This window comes from Acomys russatus, chromosome 14 (assembly GCF_903995435.1).
Source record: "Acomys russatus chromosome 14, mAcoRus1.1, whole genome shotgun sequence".
NCBI lineage: Eukaryota > Metazoa > Chordata > Mammalia > Rodentia > Muridae > Acomys > Acomys russatus.
In genome coordinates, this window is record NC_067150.1 from 59,015,686 (window position 1) to 59,037,432 (window position 21,747).

Here is a 21,747-nt window from a genome sequence, read left to right on the forward strand (position 1 = left end):
ACTCTGCTTCTCTGCTCATAAAATCCCCTACATGGGATGTCATTTACAGAAACAGGAAGCAGATGAGCAGTTCCCTCGAGTGGGAGGTGAACAGTAAGAAGAGGAGGGCGACAAGGATTATTACGGAGCATCAACAAGTTGTTAGGAGTAGTGGGAGCTGGGCTGTGGTGGTGCACGCCTTTAATCCCAGCACTCGGGAGGCAGAGGCAGGTGGATCGCTGTGAGTTGGAGGCCAGCCTGGTCTACAAAGTGAGTCCAGGACAGCCAAGGCTACACAGAGAAACCCTGTCTCTGTGTAGAACATTAGATCTGGGCAAAACCACTTGAAATACCAGGAAAAAAAAAGTGGCCTCCAGGTGATCACTGTGATATTAAAGCAAGAGAAATAGAGGCGATGAAAAGGAATACGGAGTTCGTTCAGTCATGTGCAGCCTGGAGTCCGTGGGGTCCCCGCAGCCACATTCTGCCAGGAACAGCTGCAAATGTAGCCAAGCGTGAGAGAGTAAACTTACTGGTTCGTTCTGAGAACTTGACTGTTCACTCCTTGAGTGTGAGTGCTGGAGAAGGTAATGCCATTTTGCAATGTCTGCACATTTGTTAGGTCATCCATTTGAAGGCACTACTTTCCCTGGCAGTCTGCTAATACCTTGTCACTAGTTGGAAGCACTTCTGCATGAATCCTGGTCTATCAAGAGGACCTTCTACCCCTAGTCTTGTAAAGTCAGCTAAAACAAACCGGAAGTTAATTGGAAATTTCCCACTGTGCTTATAAACTCAGCTTTTATAATATATATATTATATATATATATATATATTATAATATATTATATTATTATATATATTATTTTTTTTGGCATGGATACAGCAAACTCTCATTAGCTCTGAATTTTATTACGGGCCTATAACAGCCATGACATCAGTTTGAAAGAAGGTCACACACTGCTCAAACTGGCTTTTGGGGACATTAAAGGGTATCTTAGTTACGCTTCTCACTGCCATTACTGAACGTCTGACCAAAACAGCTGAAGAAAAGAAGGGCTGGTTTGGGCTTCTAGCTGCACAGTACGGTCTGTCAGGGTGGCAACCATGGCGGCAGGAGGTTGAAGCAGGCGGCTCACACACACTGTGTCTCCAGTGAGGAAAGCGAGATGAATCCTGTGTTAAGCTTATTCTTCGCTTTTCATTTGGACCCCAGCCCTGGGGAGGTTGCAGCCCGCAGCCTCACCACCTTAACGCACCCAATCTAGACATTCTCTCAGAGACTCGCCCACAGCGTGGTCCTGTAGGCGAGTCTTGCTTCTGTCAAGTGGACAATCAATGGAAACTGTCATGGTGTGTAAGTGACACAATGGTTGTCCTTTCCTCTCTTGTTTTTACTTCATTTTACTTTTTTTTTTTTTAAATGGCAAATACATTCTTTGTGAGCTTCTCGTGTCACAAACACTGGGCTAACCATTCTTGTAGCTTGTAAGTGTGCGTGCCTGCCGTGTCTGTATGTGTAGTGCATGTATGAAGGCGCCCACAGAGCTCTGAAGAGGACACTGGATCCCCAGGAGTTGGAGTTGCAGGTGGTTATGAGCTGCTTGGTGTAGGTGCTGGGAACTGGTCCTCTGCACGAGTGGCAAGTGCTCTTAACCACTGCGCCATCTCTCCAGCCCCGGAGCATGGTTACAGAAGGCGTCTGAAACCAACAAGCCACTGTCAGCTTTATTCTAAATAGTTGACTAATGCATGCAACCAACTATGGCTCAAAATACTGTTTTAATTGCTTCTGTTCCGGTATGAGCAGATTTTTTTGCTTGTTACAATTCCATATGCAAGACATGTACTGCCTGACATGTATAGAGAAAGAAAGAAAGTAAAAGAGCCGGTTGTGGTGGTGCACTCCTTCAATCCCAGCACTCAGGGAGGCAGAGGCAGAAGAACCTCTGTTTGTTTGAGGGCAGCCTGGCCTACAAAGCAAGTTCAGGATGTCTAAGGTTATCACAGAGAACTGCGGGAAACAAACAGATAAACAAACTAACGAAAACAACAGAAACAGAACTTCAATTCCATGAGCTGGTCTAACAAGGTGAGCTCCAGGAACAAACCCTGGAGCAGTCCACTAGAGGGCAGCAACTGCAAACCAAATTCAACTCTGCTCCCCAGAAGGCTAATGACATGGCAAATATAGATTACAAATATGACTTGTATTCAAATTAATTCAATGAGTGAAATAAATATATGCAAAACAGTTCTTTTTGGGGGGGAAGAATCATTGGTGTGGAAGTTCACCAGATTTAAAGACAAAAGAATTAGTTCTGGTCTTAGCTCTTAGAAATTAAGTGATTAAAGCAATCTATTGTTTGCCATTTTAATCCACTCTTAAGACATTACATAGTTGCATAAAATGATACTAAAAGTTCTTTTCAAAGTGATAATTCCACGGTTCAGTTATTTACTCTTTCATTATATTTTAGTCTTTCAGAAATTCTTCTGACTATAGTCTTAGACTTCAGATCAACTGTAACTTTAACTGATGTGGCTTCTGGTTAGAAGCACCCACCACACCTTTGTGGAGAATCTAGGACCTTAAAATAAATTAGTTCGCCTTCTTGGGGACATTTACATAATAAAACGCCATGCTTATAATCTAGTGAGGGCAGAGACTGCAGCTTTCCAGAACAAGGACTTGGTTATATCTCACCTACTAGTGCAAGGAAAGCAGAAAGCCAACAGTGGCGTGTCACACAGATAAGTTGTTTTCACTTCAAGATCATGAAAAGGTTTAAAGAGAAACACAATTGGCTTGAGGGGCAGGGACATAGTAAATAGGAAAAGGGGGCAGGAGTCAGGCAAGGACTATGGTGACACTGCCATTCGTGTGGGCAGCAGTTGCAAGTTTCTGGAAGCAGATATCTTAGACGGTGTTGGTATTCCCAATGGTCACTGATGCGAAGCCTCACCACAGTCTTCAGTTTGAGATGGACCAGAAACAGAATTTTTTTTTCTGGTAGCATTCTTCGGGAGCTCCCATGGATAATACCGCCCAATTGAGCAGCACTGGGAACCGTTTCTCAGTCCAGTCTGATCCTATATTTTGCTGTCTCTTACCATAGCTTAGAATATGATGTCTACTTACACGCCCAAGAAAGGAAGGAGTAAGCCAGCTTGCTAGTGGTGGATGAGGGATGAAGGAAAATCATCCTGAAGACACAGAGGAGCTGATCAGAAGCCAGAAGGAGAACAGCATTCTGTGTGCTCCCAGACTGCAGGGCCCTGGCAGCTTAGCTCTACTGGAGCTAGTGAGATTAGGGTTCTGGACCCTGAGGGTCTGGGGCGGGTTAGCTTTCGCCTCAGTCTCAGACTGATGTCCTAAGTGCTTGTCCATATGTTACCAATTTGCTTTCCTTGATGAAAATGAGGACTATGATTTTGAACTCAGAGCCATTTCAGCCAAGATGCAACACCACATTACTTTCAGAGGGTGAGTATTTTATTTATTTTATTTTATTTTTTCAGGCATGGTCTTATGCTGGCTTTTAACTCCCTACATAGCTGAGGATGGCCTTGAACTTTTGACCCATCGCCTTTCACCTCCCAGTATTTTGATTACCGGTATGTGTTAACAGGACCTGAGGTTTATGCAGTTCTGGTGGGGATGGAGCCCAGGATTTTGTATATGCTAGGCAAGCGCTGTACCAATTGAATTGTACACACCAATCCCCAGACAAGCATTTAATACTGATACCCTACATTCAAACCCCAACTTGTCTGTATTTTGTGCCTCAGTTTCCTCATCTGCACGATGAGGATAGTTGCGCCTACCATCTGAGGCTGCTCTCCACGTGAAATGAGTTAGAATATTATAACTGCTACTTAAATATTAAATATTAAAATTATTTCCACCCCTTTAGTGTATTTCCAACAGGATGGAGCTTAGGATACAATTGGAGTCCTCACTTGAAGTCATTACTTCCAGGCCTTTTATTAAAAATGATTTAATTGCATTATTTATCTGCATTGGGGTGAGGTCACGCCAGATGAGAGCTTGCAGGAATATTTTCCCTTCTCCCATCACGTAGGTCCCACAATCCTCACTAGATTCTAGTTAGGGTGATGAGGGTTGGCAGAAAGCACCGTTACCCTGGCCTGTCTTAGTGCTTTGTAGGTAGCTGACATTACCAGCCTCAAAGGATTAGCCATGGAATGAACGGACTTTTAAAACGAGGCTGGTCTAACATTGCGTGGCACGAACTGTTTTCCAGTTGGAGTGTGCAATACATATTAAATGCAATTGCTGTCTACAGTGGGGAACCACTGCTTAACTACGGAAATCTCAAAGCGTCAGCCCACACAAAAAGAAGTTACACGTGTTACTGTGCTAATCCACAATCATCTCTGCCAGGAATGGATTGAAACGAAGCCCCGATTAGAAAAATGAACACATGTCTCTTTTGTACAAATGGCTGTCAGTGTCCAAGAGCCAAGAGGCTGTGAGTGTGCCAGGACCAAGAACAGAGAGTGTCCCAGGGCCAAGAGACTGCAAGTGTCTCTGGGCCATGAGTCTGTGCATCCCAGGGCCAAGCGATCTCAAGTAAGGCAGGGAAGCCAGGCTCAGAGCAGTAGCAGAGAGCCCAGCAGCAGCTCGCCCTGGCCTAGAGGTCGCCCGCGCTCCAGCCCGCGGCCCTTGCTCTCCGCCTTGATGCGCACGGCCAGGCGGCGCAGCTGCTCCTCCGAGAGCCCGTCGAAGCAGCAGTCCTGGTCCAGGGCGGCCTTGCGGCTGCGGCGGACTACACTGGCGCGCTGCTGGCCCGACGACGGCCGCAGCACCAGGCTGAGGCGACAGCCCACGTTGCGGGGCTCGAGCGCGACAGCGGGGCCCTCAGCGCGCAGCAGGCGGAGGCGGAGGCAGGCGCTGCGCGGAGAGTACTCGGCGGCCAGGCGCAGCGTGCAAGCCCCGCGGCCCAGAGGCACGTTGGCCTCGGCTTGCAGGCGCTGGGGATCTGGGTCGGTGGCGGCCGGGGACGCGCAAGAGGCGGCGCGCTGGTGCTCGTCGCCGCGGGACGAGGGGCGCGCGCCGGTCCGACGTCGAGGTGCTCGCAGAGCGCGGCTCAGCAGCCCGTCTGGGGCGCGCAGGAGACGGCGTCTGCGGGGCGCAGCAGTAGGCGGCAGGACTGGGGCGGCGTCTGGGTCGCGCGGCGCGGGGCGCGGGGCGTCCGGAACTCGGGGCGGGCTCCCGGGGGCGTGCCCGCGTTGGCGAAGCCCCGACCGCGGGAAGAGGGTGCCAGGGCGGCCGAGGAAGAGCGACTCTTTCCGGCGCGTGTGCGGGCACTCCAGCAGCGCGCAGAAGCCGTAGGCGGTGCGCGCGCGTGGCAGGTGCGGCAGCGAGAGCGCGGCCTGTGAGCGCGGGTCCCAGTCGGTGTGGCCCGCGCCCTGGTCGGTCTCCGCGTCCGCAGCCCAGCAGGCGTCCTGCAGCGCAGCCCAAGCAGTGCTGGATTCCAGCCTCGGCGGGATGCAGAACTCTGGGATGCGGTCAGGAGTGAGCACGTTGGCACACGCAGCGGAGGAGCCAGCTTTGGTGCGGCGGGCGCGCCCTGGGAGAAAGCTATCTCGGTTCCGCAGAAGCCTCTCCAGACGCCACATCTGGTCCCAGTGTCGGAACTGGACTATCTTCTGTATGAGGCGGCCTGCAACACATAAACGCACACCTGTCAGAGGCAACTTGGAGGAAAGCAGGATTTTCTGTCTCCTTTCTTCGAGTTCGCCCTGTCTTGATTCTTACAAGACAAAATGCACCCCTCACTCCCGTTGCAAGCTGGTTTTAGAGACTGTCGAACAATCGTTTATCCTCTCCACCCTGTCTCCAGTAGGCTGTCAGGAAGATTTGTAGCTTGCTGCAGCCTTTCCCACCCACCCTCATGGGGCCTGCCACCTTTGTCTTCTAACTTTCGCCTCTGATCCTGGTGCCAAGAGGTGCTTTGCTTTGAGCATTTGTGCATCCGTTTCCTGAAACCTTAAAGGTCCAGTCCTCGGCGCTAACACACACGCACACACACACGCACACCAAAAACGGTGGCTCCTTCCAGAGAGCTTCGGGTCACCCGAGTCTCACACCCAGGAGGTAACTGGGTTCCCATTCATTTACCTTGGTGCTTGAAGTCAGGTGGTTTTCGAACCCTAGAGAGACGCTGAGAAATTCAAAGCGCGCGCGCCCGCGGTAGGGTGGACCGCTAGTGTTTCAGGACAGCTGGTCCGGGCTTTTATACAGCTGTCACCGTGCTGCCTGGTAACCTGACGCTCGCCCTCCCAGGTCCCTCTGCCACGTGGCTGGATTTGCTGAGCTGATCCTGCAGCCAGTTCTGCTGTTCTCAAAACCCTGGTCAAGTTTGTTTCCTCATATGGAAAACAGGATTAAGTCTGGACCATGTCGCAGCCCGTAAGGACGGATGGACAAAACGAGCGTGACTGCACAGAAGCGCTCTGCGTGCACCAGTCAGAAGAAGCCCCGAGTCGGTTTGTCTTACCCAGTGACCTTTCTCATACCCAACTTTCTTGCCGTCTAGCGTTGAAAGTTCTTTCCTTTCTGCATTCAGTTCTGATTTTAGAGGTTCTTTCTCTGTTGATTTTAAATCAGTCTGGGTGGGTGGGTGGGGGCATATGGGGTTCCGGAAACGTTCCATATTTGTCTTGGGTGGGGTCACAGGGGTGTATTCCTGTGTAAAGAAATCACCTAGTGTACACTACCTTTTAAACTTAGATGATAATTTTTAATTAGGGAACTATACCCCATACATGCAGCCATTGGTATATCCGTTGGAGATACCATCGACCACGTTTGGCCTTTGGGGACTGGGCCTATCTGAGACCCCCATCCTTTCTTCTGACAGTTTAGTGTTTATCCTTTAAGAGTTGCTGGCAGCTTGAGCTGACAGGGATCCTGAGATATTTCGGTTAGTGTATGGACATGGGGTAATGTCTAAGATGCCAGAGAACGGCCCCTCCAAGCAGCGTTGGATGAATTAAGGGGAATTTAGGCAAAAGGGGCTTCAGCTTGGGACAAGTCCTGTGTGCTTTGCTTCCGGGACATACAATGCGCTTGATGGCTTCATCTCTAGGTTGTCACAGGAACCTTAGGAGTTCGGATTATCCATGATTTATAAACAAACAAACAAACAAACAAGACCCCCAGCGTTTCAGAGGTTTAGTAACTTGCCCATTGTCATTAAAGAAAGGAAATGAAAGGAATATGCCTACTAATGAACAGTAAGTGAGTCATTAGGGGTTAATGCATATTGTTATGCAGTGTGCATGGAACACAGCAAACGCTAAAGACACAGGAGCAGTGAATATCAGTACTGTTATTTACGATGGTGGTGGGGACACTGACAGCAAGTAAGCAAGTTAGCTTGGAAATCACGACCGAAGAGCTGCATCTCACTCTGAGCAAGTTACGGAATGTTTCCGAGCCTTGGCGTCCAATGTAAAGACCACAATAACACACAGCCCATAGGTTTGCCCTTGGATAAGACCGGTAATGCGAACGAACAGTTTGGCCCAGGACCTGACGTGCATGATACTAGCTGTTATGTCCATTGTTATTATGCTAAACATTCCTTAGTTCATTCATGTGTTTAAAGCAGAAGTTACTGGATGCTTCCTGGGTTTTAACCGCTATGGTAGACACATGAATCCATGCTGTCCCAGACACCCCATCAGCTTATGTTCAACTAGTAGAAGAGGGAGGAAACAGCAAAGTCGAAAAAATTTAATTCCATCTAGCCAAGGCAGTAGTGACAAGGAAAAGTGTAAAAATATTTTATTTTGCGTACACAGCACACTCATGCATCTTCATGCAGATACCCACCGAGGCCACAAGGGGGCGATGGATTCCCTGGAGCTGAAGTTACAGGTGGCTGTGCGCTGCCCCTTGTGGGTGCTGGAAACCAGACTTGGGTCCCTTACAAGAGCAAGTGCTTTTAGGCGTGGAACCGTCTCTTCCAGGTCAAGGGACTTTGGACTGTATTTAATGTTTAGTCTGATAGGGAGGGTCGGAGAGGGTCGCTGGGTTTACCGCGTCTGTGACTAGCTTCTTTTATCTTATCACCTCTAGCCCTGGCTCAAATTCTTGGACCAAGGTTCAGTCTGTGAGAGAGTAATTGCTAAGTTATACCTAAAGGCCATGTACATATATATGTTCAAACTCATTTCTTCCCAGAGGGAAAGTGCTGTCCAGTCCATGCTGTCCTGGATGTTGGTTAAAATGACAAGGACTATGGGGAACTCAGCCTGAGAAATTGTGACTCAAGGTCACTGACTTTTTGAAGCCAGCACGTAGATGGAAGAGGTCATATCTACCACCTAGACTGTGGTCAGGGTAGAGGTATCCTTGAGAACTCCCTGGGCCGCATGGGCTGGCTAACAGCTGTTGTTACTGTCATCACACCTCGCTTAGCCAGGAATTAGCTGATTCACACTGCAATTCTTGAAAAACACCTCTCTGCCCAACCAAGCAAGGCGGGCTTGCTTTATTTTTACTAGCGGTGTGCCTTCTTTAGTAGCACCTGGGAAACATTTCCTGTATAACGTTTCTTGAAAACAACCGAGAAGTGTCCTCATAGACCGCTCCTCTGTGACCACATAAGTCTCATGTTTTACTTAACAACGGAAGCAGGAGCCACCCAGTACTTGGGAGGTTGGTGTGATGTGGCCCAGCCAGGTGTCCAGAACACACCAGAAGGGCAAGATCATTCTGCGCTCGTGGCTGTAGCTGTGGGGATATCCAGGGATGAGACTGTGAAAACACCACCCACTGTGGCTGGGTGTACCCTCAGAGTAAACAGGAACTGAATGTTTAAAAACAGATTTACTGAGCATGGGATGGGAGAGGCTGGATAACGGGACAAGTTGGAGGGGAGACATGTGTTCTGTGGCACAGGAGGGTGAAGACAGCCAACAATAGTGCATTGCATATATCTGAAAACAGCTCGAAAAGACTTGGAATGCATTCACCATACAGGCAAATACAGGTTTAAAGTGATGTCTATGTTAATTATCCTCATCAGAAAATATCTTGATTTATATAGATGAACCCTAAATCGCATTGTGCCATACTTATTAAAATGAACAATTTTTCTGTGTTGATAAAAACAACAATCACAACCCACCAGATTTACAAAACAGCACACAGGAGGTTAGGTGTCTAGAAAGCAAGAGAAATGATCGGCTGGTGCTCTGATTCACACATCTCTTTCCACCCCACAAAGTACGGATACAGGACCTGTGGGCTTTATGGTCATTAACTGGTGAAACACTGAGTGAGCCCCTTAATTCTCTCTGGTCTTCAGTGTCTTCTACCAACTTAGGTCAGCAGCTCTCAACATGGGGGGGTGCATAAACCCTTTGGGGGTCACATATCAGATATTACATTGCAGTTCATAACACTTGCAACTTTGCGGTTATGAAATAGCAACACAATAATTTTATGGTTGGGGGGGTCACCACCACAACACGAGGAACAGTTTTAAAGGGTCTCAACATTAGGAAGAGAACCACTGACGTAGGTGGTTAGACTAACCAGATGTTCTCGAAGCTTCCTTGCCATACAGTCTTTCATCCTCTTAGACCTCCCCTTCAATCTCTCTCTCTCTCTCTCTCTCTCTCTCTGTCTCTGTCTCTGCATGCGTGCGTGCATGCGCGCGCGTGCGTGTGTGTGTGTGTGTGTGTGTGTGTGTGTGTGTGTGTGTGCAGGTATGCACAGGAAAAAGTCAAGAGACAACCTAAGGTGTTCTAACCTTCATTAATTCTGGTTTAAAAAGCAAGTAATAGCTGCAATCACTATGGTTTTTATTCTCTTTACTTAGCCTATGATTCCAATTTATTTCCCTAATAAGGCTGTACTTTGGGTGCTGATTCCTCACCTCCTCCCCATGAGACAGGGTTTCTCTGTGTAGCCTTGCCTGTCCTGGAACATACTCTGTAGACCAGGCTGGCTTCGAACTCAGAGATCCACCTGCCTCTGACTCTCGAGTACTGGGATTAAAGGCGTGCGCCACCACTGTCTGGCTCTGACAGTGTTTTAATATGTAAAATGATTATTTTGTTTTATGTGCAAGTGTCTGAATGTATGTACATCTGTGCATCACATGTACAGTGCCCACAGAGGTCAGAAGAGATCATTGGATCCCCTGGAAGTGCAGATGGCTGGGAACAGCTATGTGGGTGCTGGAAATGGAATTTGGATCCGCTGGAAGAGCAACCATTTTTTTTAACCACTGAGTCTAGCACCTGATGGTGTTTTTTTTTTTTTAAATATTAGTTATGCTTTTTAAAAAATGGGATGGGGTGTGCTGGAGAGAGGGCTCAGAAGTTAAGAGCACTGGCTGCTCTTTCCAAAGGTCCAGAGTTCAATTCCCAGCAACCACATGGTGGCTCATGTGATCTGGTGCCCTCTTCTGGCATGCGGACAGAATACTGTACAAATAACAAACAAATAAATCTTTGGGGGGAAAAAGGGATGGGGAGGGGTGGGTGGGATGGAAATGGTGTAGTTCTTAATTTTTTCTTTTTATTTGTTTATTTTTGAGATTATAATACCAATATTTATCTGCCTACTTTCCTCTCTTCAAACCCTCCTATGTACTCTCTTCATATTCTCCTTCAAATTCACAGCCTTTTTCATCAGTTGTTATGGCACACATATCTTTATATGATATATATACATACATGTATATTAATTAATGTGACCTGTCAGTCCTTGTAATGTTGTGTGTACACATGTTTCAGGATTGACTGTTTGTCCCTGGACAGCCAATGCTGTGCTCTTCCCTGGGGAGGGCCACCTCTCCTTCTATCAGCCTTGCAGTTGCCTATGCAACTGGCCTTATGGGATTTCCTTGTCTAGTTTAGTGTTAGAAATTCCCTCCCCCCCTCCCGCACCAGGGTCTCTCTGTGTAGCCCTGTCTGTCCTGGAACTCATTCTGTAGACCAGGCTGGCCTTGAACTCACAGAGATCCATCTGCCTCTGCCTCCCTAGTGCTGGGATCAAAGGCACGCGCCACTACTGCCTGGCTCAGAAATTCTTTAAACAATAAAATGGGATGTACATGTTTGTTTTGTTTTGTTTTGTTTTTTTCGAAACAAGGTTTCTCTGTGTAGCCTTGGCTGTCCTGGACTCACTTTGTAGACCAGGCTTGGCCTCAAACTCACAGCGGTCCGCCTGCCTCTGCTTCCCCAGTGCTGGAATTAAAGGCGTGTGCCACCACGCCTGGCTGGATGTACATGTTTGATTTTTGAAGAAATGTGGAGGATTTGGGCTATTACCAGAGGTACATAACCAGCCACCAGCATCTCCAAACAGGCTGAAAGTAGAAACTGGGGGAATTTTCAAAGCTCTTATTAGTACAGATTACATTATTTGCACTAAAATATTTGAATATTCTACTCCAAGTTTGCTTGTTTGTCTTTTGGTTTTTCGAGACAGGGTCTCTCTGTGTAGCCTTGGCTGTCCTGGGCTTGCTTTGTAGACCAGGCTGGCTTTAACTTCACAGCAATCCATCTGCCTGCTGGGATTCAAGGCCTGTGCTACGACACCCAGCAAGTTTTTTGTTTTTTTTTTTTTTAATTCTGTTAGTGACCTTTAAAAGAGATCTGAGAATGGCTGATAGCCTAGTAGTGATTAAATTGAATAATCATTGGCAGAGGGAAGGGTGGCTGCGTAGAGAAGGAAATTAGCAATGCCTGCATGATTTGGAGGGAGTCAGTTAGCGTTTGTGAAGTTCAATTACTACTATGTTTTTATCTAGCACTTTTCTATCAAAATTAATTACCTCACTAGGATAGCCAAGGCTACACAAGGAAACCCTGTCCCGAAAAACCAACTAACCAACCAACTGACCAACCAAACCAAACCAAACCAAAAAGCAAACCAGACATGACAGAACTCATGGGATATGGGTAAAAAAAAAAAAACAAAACAAAAAACAAAACAAAACCATAAACAGAATTAAGCTCATAAGGGAATATTTTCCCATTATTCTTTTCAAAATTGCAAAGTGCTGTTGAAATACGGGGAATGAACACTGGAGGGCCAGTGTTGCTCACACCCCTCCCACCCCTCCCACCCCCCCCTCCCACCCCCCCCCCCCCCCAACCCCCCCCCCCCCCCCCCCCCCACCCCCCACCCCCCCCCCCTCACACCACCCCCACACCCCCACACCCCCACCCCCACACCCCCACACCCCTCACACCCCACACCCCTCACACACCCCTCACACCCCTCACACCCCTCACACCCCTCACACCCCTCACACCCCTCCCGCCCCTCACACCCCTCCCGCCCCTCCCACCCCTCCCCCACCCCTCCCACCCCTCACACCCCTCCCACCCCTCCCACCCCTCACACCCTTCACACCCCTCCCACCCCTCACACCCCTCACACCCCTCACACCCCTCCCACCCCTCACACCTCTCCCGCCCCTCACACCCCTCCCACCCCTCACACCCCTCATACCCCTCACACCCCTCACACCTCTCACACCCCTCACACCTCTCACACCCCTCACACCTCTCATACCCCTCACACCTCTCACACCCCTCACACCCCTCACACCCCTCACAAGGCTGGACTTTCTTTTATACTAGCTTGACTACCCCATGCCCGGTGTCCTCTTTCCCCGCCCACTGTCTTCTGAACAACCTTGCACTCTTTTGTTGCTTTTTATTGCATACCCCATATCAACAGCAACCAGTGTCGGTCCCTTAAACCCCCCTCAGAGAAGAGTTAGCAGGAGGCTAGGCTCCGGGGCGGGGATGGACAGTGAGAGGCTTAGGAGATGGGTTAGGTGCTTTTCTGTGCCTGTGATAAGACACCTGACAGAAGCTTCTTAAGGAAGGGAGGGCTTATTTTGGCTCACAGTTTTAGGTACAGCAACTCATCATGATGTGGAAGTCCAGACGTTAGGAACTTGAAGCAAGCAGTCACATAGCACTCATGATAAAGAAAGGAGGGAGATAAAGAGATAGACAGACAGACAGAGACAGACAGAGAGACAGAGAGAGACAGAGACAGAGACAGAGAGAGACAGACAGACAGACAGACAGAGAGACAGAGACAGAGACAGAGAAAGACAGAGACAGACAGACAGACAGACACAGACACAGTCAGAGACAGAGGTTAGTGCTTCACTCTCTACTCTTTATGCAGGTCAGGCTCCTCCCTGGGGAATGGTGCCACTCTCGTGGGCAGGCCTTCCCATCTTGCTTGTCTAAATCAAGGTAATCCCTGACTGGCATTGCCCAGGGCCTATCCTCCGTGCGACTCTATGTGGTGTCAGGTTGACATTGAGATTAATCACCCCATGGGGATGGTTAGAAAGAACTTGAGGGCAGGCCGAAGAGAGTGTTCTAAATGCTGGGAGCTGTTGGACAGGAGTGAAGAGGGTGTTGTAAGTATCAGGTTATTATTTTTTCCTAGGCACCTAACAGGCTCATCTGTGCTCTGGAAAATGACCTCTGTGTCACTTTGAAGAATAAAGAAAACAAACAAAGCTGGAGGGTAGGGGCCAGTTTGTAGATACCAGTGAGCTGGTCCAAGGGAGACAGAAGAATCCAGGGCACACAAACACTATATACCAGGCAGATTTGCTGTTTATTGGTTATACACAGGAAAGCTGAGAGGGTCTAAGTTTAGTCTGACAGCAAGGGAAAAAAAAAATGGTTAAGGATTGCACTGTTTTCCCCCTTCCTTCCTTCTTTTTTTTCCTTTAAAAAAATTTCCATCTATCTATGTATCTATGTGTCTGTCTATCTTTCTGAGACAGAGTCTTATTGTGTAGCTCTGGATGGTCTGGAATTCATTATGTAGCCGAGGCTGTGCTCGAACTCAAATACATCCACCTGCCTTTGAGTGCTGCCACTCTCAGCCTTTATTTTTGGTTTATTTTTTAGACACTATCTTACTCTGTGGCCTTGGCTTTGGCTCTGTGTGCTTCTGTACATGCAAGGCATAATGAAGTGAGAAGGTCAGAACAACTTGAGGATGTCTGCTGTCTTCTGCCACCATTGAGTTTCAGGAATTGAACTCACATCTTCAGGTTTCGCACCTTTACCCACGGGGCCATCTCACCAATCGATTTTATTACCTAAAAAAAAAAAATCTAACACAGGGCCTCATATTACCTACTCTGGCCTTGAAGTGGCTATGTAGCCAAGGATGACCTTGAATTTATGACCCTCTTATGTCTATTCTCCCCAGTGTTGGGGTTAAGAGGAGTGTATTGCTATGCCCGGATTATGAGATGTTCGGGACTCGAACCCACAGCGACTTGCCTCAGGCCTCCCTCTCTCTTATGTCGGCCGCCTGTCTAACGCAGGGTGGGTGGGTGGGGGCACGCCTGCGCACTGGCGGCGTCGCGCACGCGCGGCACGGGGCGGGCCTTGGCTGTCAGTCTCTGCGCGGGCCACCGCCCACCGCGGCGCGCTGCGTTCCGGCTCCTCCCTCTCCCGCCTCCTCGTCCCCGCCATGGTGCTGGAGTCGGTGGTCGCCGACTTGCTGAACCGCTTCCTAGGGGACTACGTGGAGAACCTGAACAAGTCCCAGCTAAAGCTGGGGATCTGGGGCGGTAAGCGCGATGCCACGGCCGGCTGGCATGAGAGCGTCGCGGAGCCTGGGGACCCCGGGGACCCCGCTGGGCATGTCCCTGCTCTCGACGTCCCCTGCGCGGGGGCAGCGCGCTGCTCAGAGGTCCTCCCGAACCGGTCGGCATAAAACAAGGGGGTGGGGGATATGTAATTATTTACCTCAGCAGAGGACGTCAGAGCACGGCTCATGCTCCGTACAGTGCCAGCCTGTCTCCCCTTGCATCTCATGGCCCCGGGACCGAGCTTCCCTTCTCCTTTGGTTCCCAGACCTGGCTTTGTGGGATGGGCAGGGGTGACAGTGAGAAGACAGGTGTGCCCTGTCCCCAAGGACTCTCTTAATTTAGGGATTCCTACCATGAGTCACTGTTCTGGGCCACTTCCTCGTTAGTCAGAGGGCCGTGCAGTTCTTTTGTTTTTTGTTTTGAGATAGATGTTTAAGCGACTGGCCAGAGGCATCTTTAAGTAAGGTTGTCTGCTTGGGTGCAAGTGCTGGAAGACCTGCCAAGGCTATTATCCTGGAGATTAGGAGGAAAAAAGTCTTGTGATAAGCAGCCTGCTTCGGCATCCTTCAGTAAACTTGGATTTGGGAGTGTACCTCAGAGGCAGAACGTCCGCTTCTGGCTTCCTCAGCACCGCAAAATACCAGCACATACTGGGTGTCGGGGGGATATGGGAGTTTTTTTTTTTTAATTTATTTCCTAAGTTACTATAAAGCTTGGGAATTTTGTCAGCTTTGGGAGGAAATTAAACATCAGCAGGCAGCCTAAATGGATGGAACTGCGTTTGTTGGCTATTTAAGAACAGGCTTGCCCTGTCTGGTTGGCACTGGCCAATGGGGAAGCTAGCTGTTTGGTACTTGAAGCGTGGTGACATGCTCCGCGTATAAATGCGTTAGTTTGGAAATGAGCTCTTCCTCTAATGGAGTACAGAATAAAATAAAATAAAAGTGCATCTCAATACATTTTATGTTGGCTAACTTGTTGAGATGGTATTTGAATAGATGCGTTTTTAAAATTCAGCTACGAAGTCAGTTTATAATGAGGTTACGAGAAACACAGTCACGAAGCAAAAATGTATGGACTGTTCCCGTCCGCTAGGCTTGTATATTGCTATTACCTCCCATTAGTAGGTAAAGGATTTTCACATGTCTGTCACAAATCCGGGCTCCTACAACTAATGATTAGAGAGAGGCACCTGACCTTTAGCAGACAGTGCTGTCACTGGATTACAACTTGTTTGTTTGACTTGTACCCTGAGCTACGTAGGAGCATGTTGTATTTTATTTATTTATTTTGGTTTTTTGAGACAGGGTTTCTCTGTGTAACCTTGGCTGTTCTAGACTCACTTTGTAGACCAGGCTGGCTTTGAACTCACAGCGATCTGCCTGTCTCTGCCTCCTCGAGTGCTGGGCTTAAAGGTGTGCGCCACCACTGCCTGGTACATGTTGTATTTTAAAATAGGTTCCTGTTCATGATCTCCCATAAAGACATACTTCGTGTGCCCATCTCTGCTTCATAATGCAAAAGGAAAAGTTTTTAAAAGGAGTTAAGTGTCAATATCCTTCTGCGGAGAGAGAGAGAGAGAGAGAGAGAGAGAGAGAGAGAAAGAGGGAGAGAGGGAGGGAGAGAGGTCTAGTGTTTCTTCAGAATTCTTGTAGTGTGGTTATTCTTTGTAAAACATTTGAAGACAGTGCTTCAGGTCACTTTTACCCCTATGGTCCCAGGCCTGCTGCTGAGTTGGACAGCCATTTACTGTAAGGCCCTTTGTTTCTTTATTTCAGCTTCCAGGGAGAAAGCACTTGTATGGACTGAAGGGGTTAAATCATACCTGACTTGATAGTATTCCTGCTGACACCACTCACCACTGGCCGCAGTGGTTGTATTGTCCCGTGTCTAGGTCTTTTAAAAATGAAATAAAATGTCTGGGTTGAAGATTCCCTTACCATCAAACCTACTCACTTTTACTTTTTAGAGTTAGAAGTTGGGCATGCTAGCATCCATGTTGTGTAGTTCTGTCTGCAAACAGTTTTGGCAGTGAAGCCAGTGTGAAGGTTTCCGCTCATTCACATGGAATTTAAGTGGTGCAGCCCCTCTGCCACACCTCCCGCCTCGCTGGCCTCAGTGAGACCCAGGAACATGACTTTTCTTTATTCTGTTTTCTGCTTTACTTTATTTCCTGGTGCTGGGGACCCAACTCCAGACCTTGTCGGTGCCCAGTGACGCTCTAATGAGCTGTAACCCCAGCTCCATTTTATTTCTTTTTTTTTTTAGGATATGATACTCTGTCGGTAGTCTGCAATAGCTGTGCAGTGTGCCTGAGCAGTCGTCCTGGGAACAGTCATTGACTGTGCTTTGTCAGCTCCCAGCTCAGCTCTTGCAAAGTTTGACGAATGGTTTCTGGATGTCATGTGCTTTGTAGTTATTGCTCAACTCGTTGTCTTCTAATCCAAATCCTCCTGAAAATAGAAGGACAAGTCTGAGTTGACTGTTACTCAGACAGTACTGCTAAGAGAAACTGACCTTAGCTTTTATTTGGTGTGGAGGGGGTCGGTGATAAACAAATGGGATATTAATGAAATCGTTGATAAGACATCCAAGGTGCTGACAAAACTTTTCAAGAAAATTTGAAAATTATATGTAGCCCTTTATAAAAACTGCATGTGTGTTAGCAGATAATATTTATGTGTCATTGCTTTTTTTCCTTCCCCCTTCAACTTTTGCATGTTTGAAACTTTGGAATAAGAGGATTCTTCATGTAGAAATTTCCCATATTTATTTATTTTTGTTATTTGGAGAATAAGTTGATAAAACTTAACTGGCATATTAGATTAGCCCGTAGCAGTCTTTTTCAGGGTTAGGATGTGTTTGGCAGTGCCTAAAATGCTTTTGATCCAGGAGGTGTGCTGTTGGCATGTGCAAGGTAGATCCTAGGGATGCTGCTAAAAACATCTGGCATTAGCTGGGTGTGGTGGCGCATGCCTGTAATCCCAGCGCTCAGGGAGGCAGAGGCAGGAGGATCGCTGTGAGTTCAAGGCCAGCCTGATCTACAAAGCGAGTCCAGGACAGCCAGGGCTACACAGAGAAACCCTGTCTCAAAACAAACAAACAAACAAACAAACAAACATCAAACAAAAACCCAAACAGCAACAAACAACACCTAGCAGTGTGAGGGATGGGCAGTCTGTAAGAGAGCTGTAAGAGAGGGTTGTCCAGCCCTGCATAGTGATTGAGGAGCTGGTCTAAGGAGAAAATAGAGATTGTCTTCTGCATATAATGAGACCCATTGGGTGGACAGATTTTAGTAAGGAGTAAAAGAGGATCTAGAGAAAACATGTTACTCTTTAAGATATGTCTAGCAAGAGAAACAGGTATCTTAAATGACTGACATGCAGCATGTCTGTAAGAATGCATGACCTTTGTTTTGATGTGCCCACCGAGGTTCCAGAGTCAAAATATAGTGTTGCTATAATTTGAAAAATATTGTGCTGGGCCTATGAGACAGCCAAACAACAAAACCCACAATAAAGAAGAAAATTGGAGCATGGAAAAGAAGAGAAAAATTATTACAAAACTTAGAATCAGATTATATATTGTGGATATTGAATTTTTAAAAAAGATTTATTATTATGTATACAGTGCTTTGCCTGCATGCACACCTACACACCAGGGAGAGGGCACCAGATCTCATTATAGATGGTTGTGAGCTACCATGTGGTTGCTGGGAATTGAACTCAGGACCTCGGGAAGAGCAGTCAGTGCTCTTAACCTCTGAGCCACCTCTCCAGTCCCTGGACATTGATTTTTAAATAAAGAATAAACAAGGCCAGCAAGAGTGCTGGCTCAGTGGGTGAAGGTACTTGCTTCTAAGCCCGGCTACCCGAGTTCAGTTTCCAGGATGCATTTAGCAGAAGGAGAGACCTGATTCCTACAAGTTGTCCTCTGAGCGCCACATGCAGCTACAATACATAAAAAAGTAATAATTATTTTAACTGAAGAGGCAGAGGCAACAACAACAACGATGACGAACTTCAGAGGGACATAAAGGCTGTTAAACTTTGTGGCTGGCTTTTGGAATTTGTTTTTTTGACTTTTTGAGACAGAGTTTTGCTGTGGAGCCTTGGCTGGCTGCCCTGGAACCTGCTCTGTAGACCTGGCTGGCCTCAAACTAACAGAGATACTCCTGCCTCTGCCTTCTGAGCGCTGTAATAAATGGTGTGTGCCACCACCTCATGCCTTGGATTTTATTCTTGAAAGATTATTTAATGCCAAAGAGTTCTTAAATATTTTTGAAAGTGGTTTAGGCAAAAATACATTAAAAAAAAAAAAAACAAAACCCACAACAACAAAACCTTGGTGTAGTAGAAACAGGCCCTAGAGAAAAATGTCTTAATTCTTTCAGTTTCCTGCTCTGTAACGAACATACATAGCGTCTGTGGCGGAAGGCTAAGGAAGGTCCTTTGCAGATGTGGGTGGCGGGTGGCAATGGTAGGTGGACAGCCTCCTGTTGCTTGTTCTAAAGCATGTTTCCTCTGACACCAGGCATCTGCTACCATCACACGTGAGTGCCAATGTCTTTTGTCCCCTCCCACCGTCCGCCCCCAAAACTGAGTTTATACTTGACAGTGCTCCCGTTTTCTATAGCAGCGAAGGACAGCTTTCAAAGGCTGTGACGTGGAGACAATGCTTATCTAGACTTTTGATCCCCACAAACTGGTACCAGCAGAGAAATTACACAGCCCTTAGCTGTTTGAGAGGTATCCAGGACTTAATTGTTTTTCAGAGCAACTTGTTTCTAAAACAGTGTGTCGAAATGCCAGATCTTTTGCAATTTGGGCTAAGTAGTGTTGTTACAACGTAGAGCCTGCCAATTTGATTTTTCAAAGCTGTTTACTGTGGAGGAGCTGGAGCAGCCCCTGTTCAGGACTCTGTGGTTTTCACTTCCCTTAACCCAGTGGACTAAACCCTCGGCCTGGTGTGGAGGATGCCAGGGGTGGCCGTGGTGCCAGGAACAGAAACCAGCGTGTAGCGCACACAGAGTTCACAGCCCTGTGAGCCAGTCTCTGCTGCGTGGTTTTGGGTCCTGTCCTCCACCCTGGGAGCCCTTCCCTGTCGGCCCACAGTTTTAGGTAGAGTTCCTATTCCAGATGCTGAGGACCAGGATTGCTGTAGATTCTGTGCTTTGTTTTCTAGAATTTGGAATATTTGTAAGTGTATAGTGTGACTTCTTGAGGATGGCACCCACATTCGCATAACATTCAGGGTTCATATTCATCGAGTGCATATAGTCTATAGTTATTGTTTCATACGTCATGTCATGCCTGTAGCCTATCGTTGTTTTCACTGTGCTGCATCTTGATAGCAGTGCAGTGTGTGAGGTTGGGTGTGTAGGTTTCCTGGTTGTGGCGACTTGTCAGCACCCACAGGGTTTGGATTTGGACTGTTTCAGATTGTAGATTTGCGATACGCAGCTAGCTTGTCTCGCTGGCAGAAAGCAGCAGGAGGAAGGAGAGCGAGGATGAGGAAACCGGGCAGGAAGTTATCCTCGACTAGGTGTAGGGCGTTTGGCGGGTCACTGATGGGAAGCAAGATGCGCGTGTCTTCTCTGGCTGACGGCATCTGTGGTCTGAGCAAGGTTGGAGCAGCCTTGAGCCCTTCCTCAGGTGAGCGGTGCTGCATTGCCTGCAGCCAGTGTGAGGCTGCTGGCCCAGCGCTCAGCTCTGGCCTGCCTCCTCCCTTCCCTGCTCATGGTGAAGAGCCAGTCCCAGAATGCAAGGCAAAGTCACATCTACTATGCGATGGGCCAGCAAGACAGAAAAAACCAATTGTTTGATTTGTTTTTACTTTCTTTAGCCTCATTATAGAAAACACTGTAATCTCTAAGTACTTCTAAACTACTGATTGTTGTTGTTTTAAAGGGTTTTATTTTATGTAAGTGTTTATAAGTATGCATGTGTGCGCACCATGTTTTTTGCAGTGCCGGTCGAGGCCAGAAGAGGGTATCTGATTTTCTGGAACTGGAGTTAGGAATGGTTGTGAGCCACCATGTAGGGGCTGGGGACTAACTCGGGTCCCCTTAACCGCTGAGCACTGAGATCAAGTCCCCAGCCCAGGAGGTTTTTTTTTTTTTTTTTTTAGCCCTTTTCTTAGTCAACACTTGATATAGTGGAAGCAACATTAGCTTGTAGCACATAAGATGAACAACACAACTCATTAGGAGCTGAGTGTGGTGGCACATGCCTGCAATCCCAGTGCTCAGTGTGGCAGAGGCAGGCTGATCTCTGGGAGTTCGAGGCCAGCCTGGTCCACAAAGTGAGTGCAGGACAGAGAAGGCTACACAAGAGAAACCCTGCCTCAAAAAACAAAAAACAAAACAAAACAAAAAACAAAATAAAACAAAAAAAACTAGGAGAATAATATGTCAAAGCAATGGATACACCTTTCCGTTTATTTAAATAGGATCACCATTAATTAAAAATTCACTCCTTTTCTAAAATAGAGCCAGAGGTTGGTGCTTTGAAACCATTTGCTAGGAAGCCTTGCCGAGTGAACGAGTGTCTTGGGTTTTAGGCTCTGGTGCTTGCGAGGAGAAAGTCTTGGTGACATCACAGTGCTCTGATTTTCTCTGCCAAGACTTCTTGTTTCAACAGAAACTTGGAAAGTAAGATTCAGTTACTTCCTTTGCGCTGCACAGCAAACTCCCAACTGAAACAATCTGGATTGATTCGGTTTGGGGTCAGATAGTTCAACTCATTTGAGAGGAATTAGTACAATATTTTCTTCGGTATTTGTGAAAACATGAGTCATTGAAACAGATTGGCCCATGCTTTTGCAGACTGCCTCGGTGGCTGAGCTCATTTCCGTGGGAGATGAGCGTCGGCTGGGACCATTTGATGTAAAAATGAAGCAGAATCTGGGTCCGCGTGCTATAGACAGAGGCCGCAGAAACCCAGCGTGGCCACACAGCACTGCATAAGTGCTTGTTGCTGTTTAGGCCATGTGGCTCAACTAGGGCCTCGGGTTTTTATTTTATGATCATTAATTTTTTAAATTGTATCATAGTTTGGATTAATCTTTATGCTTTACATTAAGAACTGACAGCTGGAAAGTGGTGGTGCAGGCCGTTAATCCC

At 47.5% G+C, this 21,747-nt stretch overlaps 2 protein-coding genes across 2 annotated transcripts in view; one reads left to right on the forward strand and one right to left on the reverse strand.

The window, feature by feature from the left end:
* Nucleotides 1-4,575: 4,575 nt before the first annotated feature.
* LOC127198068 (C2 calcium-dependent domain-containing protein 4A-like) lies at nt 4,576-5,635 on the reverse strand. Its single transcript, XM_051155862.1, has one exon. The coding sequence runs from the start codon at nt 5,623-5,625 to the stop codon at nt 4,597-4,599; it is 1,029 nt and encodes a 342-aa protein (XP_051011819.1). The 5' UTR covers nt 5,626-5,635; the 3' UTR covers nt 4,576-4,596.
* Nucleotides 5,636-14,424: 8,789 nt separating this feature from the next.
* Vps13c (vacuolar protein sorting 13 homolog C) overlaps nt 14,425-21,747 on the forward strand; it is a 162,396-nt gene continuing 155,073 nt past the window's right edge. The window contains exon 1 of the mRNA XM_051156733.1: nt 14,425-14,600. Within this exon, the coding sequence (XP_051012690.1) occupies nt 14,501-14,600 (100 nt within the window). The 5' untranslated portion in view covers nt 14,425-14,500. The remainder of the gene's footprint in view (nt 14,601-21,747) is intronic.